The sequence below is a fragment of the Arachis duranensis genome, chromosome 9 (assembly GCF_000817695.3).
Source record: "Arachis duranensis cultivar V14167 chromosome 9, aradu.V14167.gnm2.J7QH, whole genome shotgun sequence".
NCBI classification, from domain to species: Eukaryota; Viridiplantae; Streptophyta; class Magnoliopsida; order Fabales; family Fabaceae; genus Arachis; species Arachis duranensis.
In genome coordinates, this window is record NC_029780.3 from 16,813,526 (window position 1) to 16,818,029 (window position 4,504).

At 36.3% G+C, this 4,504-nt stretch overlaps 1 protein-coding gene across 2 annotated transcripts in view; it reads right to left on the reverse strand.

The window, feature by feature from the left end:
• Nucleotides 1–1,135: 1,135 nt before the first annotated feature.
• LOC107464968 (UDP-glucose flavonoid 3-O-glucosyltransferase 7) overlaps nucleotides 1,136–4,504 on the reverse strand; it is a 48,386-nt gene continuing 45,017 nt past the window's right edge. Inside the window, exon 2 of one of the 2 annotated variants that reach the window (XM_052254059.1) lies at nucleotides 1,136–1,509. In XM_052254059.1, the coding sequence (XP_052110019.1) occupies nucleotides 1,252–1,509 (258 nt within the window). In that variant the 3' untranslated portion in view covers nucleotides 1,136–1,251. Of the gene's footprint in view, nucleotides 2,784–4,504 lie in introns of those variants that run through there. The other variant, XM_016083930.3, reaches the window with a different exon arrangement.

Here is a 4,504-nt window from a genome sequence, read left to right on the forward strand (position 1 = left end):
AGTTACAGATTTCCCCTTTTTGTCACTCATCCTTTTCTCACAGAAAGAAAAATCAGGAAAGCTATAAGGTAAAGAACTGTGGTTACTAACCTCTTCCGCTCATTTCTTTTGAAGAAGAACGAAGACAAAGCAACAGCGAAGTCCACGCGTAAATGTAACTCAAGGGTAAATTTTCGATACTCATTTAATTAAACCGCTTCAGTTCCAAGTTTTGATCATAACCATCAATTCAAACCACACTTGTAACGGTTCTAAAGCCACTTTGGAACTTGAACCCTTCATTTAAAAACATTAATTGTTAAATCACACCAACAGGATTTCTCCGGTTTCCAATACACGTCATTCTTTAACCTTCTTATTTGAAATGAGTCAAGTTGAACTGGGGGCTCCATATTCCGAGCTATAACTCAGCCACGTAGGTCTAAAAGCTCAACCTGACCCATTCAAAGTCCAGGCTAAGCTTGGGGGCTGTGATATTACCGTTATACGTCGGTTACGAATTATAGCTCGGCGATCCCCTTATTTAATCGGTACGTTACCCCCTTTTGGATTTATCCCGCCGACTTTATGGCATTAAAGCCATTGGTCGGTTACACACAATACGATTAATTCATACCTAAACGGTCATTATCAACTCTCAATTATAAAAACAAACAATCAGGGTTAGCCGAGGTATGTTCACTTCTAAGAAAACAGAGAGACTTTTTCCAAAGAATTATCTTAAGCTGACTTGAGCGTCGGAGTGCTTTTTGCAGGTACTCCCCTCATTGTCCTCACGTGGCGGCCGAGCTTCGTTGTGACACACTAGAAGATCGGCTGGTAGCTTCCAAGGGACGAGTCATAATTCGGCCACATCCAGGCAAGAACAAGAATAATTTTTTCAAAAGTCTAAACCATTCTAATTAAAAAAATATAAAATACTAATATATTATTTGTTAATTTATTATCAACAAATATAAATTATTATAGTTTAAATATATATATAAAGAGATACATTCAAAAAATATATTTATAAAAATATTTTTATTAGACATAATTATAAAAAAATATTTTTATTAAATATATCCAAAAAACATTTCCATAAAACACGTACAAATAAGAGTTGACAGAATTGAATTGAAATTGGTAAAAATACTATTGATAAAATAGCGGAATTGTTTCGATTAAAAAAGGTCACAAGGGACTTTATTGCAACGGTGTAAAAAAATGGCTGCTCATCACCGGATAACAGACTTAGCGAAAGCTAGCCAGCTAGGTAGAAGTTGCAGGTGCTTTGAGCGCCACAAGCTTCTGAAGGTGATCAATAAGTTCCGTCAAAGTGTCGTATGAGGACCCACCTTCCTCAACCGCTTTCAAAGCCTTCTCTTGCAACTCCTTGGCTCTTTTCCTGATCTTCTCCGCTTCATCGCCTCCGTCCATCAACCTCTTCACCGCCTTCTCTATCATCTCCGCGCTCACCACTTCCTTCGGGGTGTCGTACTGCGATATGATCCACTCCACTGCACCCACCTCTACCCCAATACCGTGCACCTCACTTATCACCTTCTCAATGAAGTATTGATCCCCAGACGTTGGCATTGTTATCATGGGAACCCCAGCAGCTACCGATTCATTCACAGAGTTGGTTCCACAGTGAGTCAAGAACGCTCCAATAGCCGCATGATTCAAGATCAACGGCTGCGGCACCCACTCTGTTATCACCATCCCTCTCCCCTCCTTCTTCATCGTCTCTACAAACCCTTCCGGCAACCATTTCCCTTCTGTTTCTTCAACTCTGTTGTTCTTGTTCCGCGAAACCACCCAAATAAATGGGTGCCCTGAGCGCTCCAGGCCCAACGCTAGCTCGTAAAGCTGCTTATCAGTTAAACGGGCCAATGAGCCAAAAGCAACGTAAACCACGGAACTGTTTTTCTTGGTTGAAAGCCATTTCAGGCACTCGTGTTCGCTATCAACGGCTCTTGGAACGGTTTTATGCACCATGAGATCCGTGGGACCGATATGCCATACTCTCCGACTGGTGATCTTCTCGTAGTGCTCGGCGTACTCTGCGTCAAGCTCCTTGAAGCTGTTCACGATGACTCCGAGGCTCTCCTTCTCTGCGTCAATGGTGGGCTCCATGACTTTGTTGAAAGTCGCCATGGGCTTCACGGGGAAGGTGATCTTGTGAGGTAGGCCCGGGATAGTGTACGGGCCCGTGTTGGATTTCAAGATCTCGGGATGAGCTCTAATGGCTTCTACCACGCACATGTCAAAGATCAACAGAGGGTTGAAGGTGAGCCTCGGGATCTTGAAGCGTCTCGCGGTGGCTTGGCTCCACGTGAACATGATGTCGGCGATGAGAGCGTCCGGGAGGGACTCCTCAATGAAGGACTCCACTTGCAACTGGATGAGGTGCGATGCAATGCAGAGCTTCCCGGCGGCGGAATTGTCGACGACGTCGGAGAAGTTCTCGACGCCGGGGGGAAGACCGACTTGTTCGGCGGGGAAGTTGATGGTGTGGATGCAGATGCGGTCGGAGGCGTTGTCATGATCGCTGCCGCCTCCGATGATGGCCTTGTCAATTAGACGGGCGTTGGAAGGGGTGGTGATGATGGTCACGTGCTGTCCACGTGAGGCCAGTAAGCGTGCTAGGTGGACGACGGGGATTTGGTGACCCCGCGCGTAGTATGGCAGCAAGTGTATCTTCAATGGCCGCGACGTCGACTTTGTCATTTTTGTTGCACTCGAAGAAAACTGTTCCTGTGTTAATCTCTCAAATCTCAACTTATATTAGCAGTATTATTTACTTGGGAGTCGGACTAAAATCATTTAAAAGTGGCATTATTTACTTGGGAGTCAGACTAAAATCATTTAAAAGTGGCTTCACGCTTCTCGCGAGGGGATTAAATTTTAAGAGGTATGACAAGTGTTAGGTTTAATACTTTTTATTAATACGTAGTTAGTTGCAGTGTTTCTAGCTACTGTGCTCTAATTTTCTTCGGGTAAAGTTAGGAACATAATCATTTAAAATTATTTATTTAATTTAATATTTATAATGTTATATATATAATGGAAAAGTCTTGGGGCCAGCAGTTTTTTAAAAACTTGGCCAACATTTAACCATCAAGAGAAAATTGAATGATCCCACACCATTGGATTTAATCTCACACCATTAAAAACATTCTTGATGGCTTCTAGATGGCTACTTGATGGTTAAAAAACACAAAAAATGCTGGCCCCCTAGCATTGCTCATATATAATATTTAAAATTATAAATTTATTATATTTAATATTGTATATTATTTAAAAATAATAATAAATATAAAATAAGATAACTTTTGATTGATTTAAACTTGTTTTATTATTTTTTAAATATTTTCATTTTTTGTTTGAGCTCTGGATTATTGGCACTTTACTTAATTTAGAAATTAGGGTATCATAATATTGATTTGGGATTTTTATTTTTACGTTTTACACTGCAAAAATTAATTTAAAATGTTTCTAAAGTAATATATCTTTAGAATTAGTTAGATTATCTAATTTCGGTAGTTACATCAGCATTATGTTTAATAGAAATAGATTTTAAAAAAGACGATGATCATATTTATCAAATTTTAAAATTTTTTTAAAATTATTTTATTATTAACATCTTTTAAAATTATTTTTAACCACGACGTCTAAATATTTTAAAAATAATTTGGCAATTAACTTTTATTAATATTAGTTAATATTTTGATTTAGTAATATATATAAAAAAAATTTTAATTACAGAAATGACAAAATTTTGGAAAGTGTTACAATAATATGATGTTTGAGAAGTGTGTTATAAAAGAGTATGAAAAACACTATAAAAAAAATATGTAATATTTTAATCCATAAAAGTTGATAAAGAAATACAACACTTTAAGTGTAATAAATACTAAACTTAAGATATAGTTTTTTTTTTCCCTAAGGTAATCATTTATTCATTTCATCAAGTAAAATGAATACAGTGATATGATCTAGTCCTTGGTTGAACAACAAAATATAAGAGAGGAGTTTTTCATAATGTCCGATCCTTGTAAGTTGTATCAACTAATCAACTAAAATAATCTAATGAGAAGGAAAGGGAAAGTAACTTAAAATTGCATGGTTGGACTAAAAGAACGCTAACGAAAAGAAAGGAAAAGTATAAAACTAATGGAAAAGCAAGAAATTAAGGGAGTCATTAAAATGTTTAAAACGTTTTTTTAAAGATATTTTATAATAATTAAAATTTAATATATATATATATATATATAATCGATTAAACTGTATTATTTTTGTTAAAATTAGGTCAGATAAATTAATTTGATCGAAAAAATAGTTAATTAAATCTTGAACTGATCTAAATTAATAATATTTTTTTTAAAATGACTACAATATATTTATTATAGAAAATAACTAAAATATTCCTATTATATATATTAATTTTAAAAATTCTAAATTCCAATCCTTTATGTTTCTATTTTCATAGGGTTAGAATCTTCATAAAATTAGCATTTAG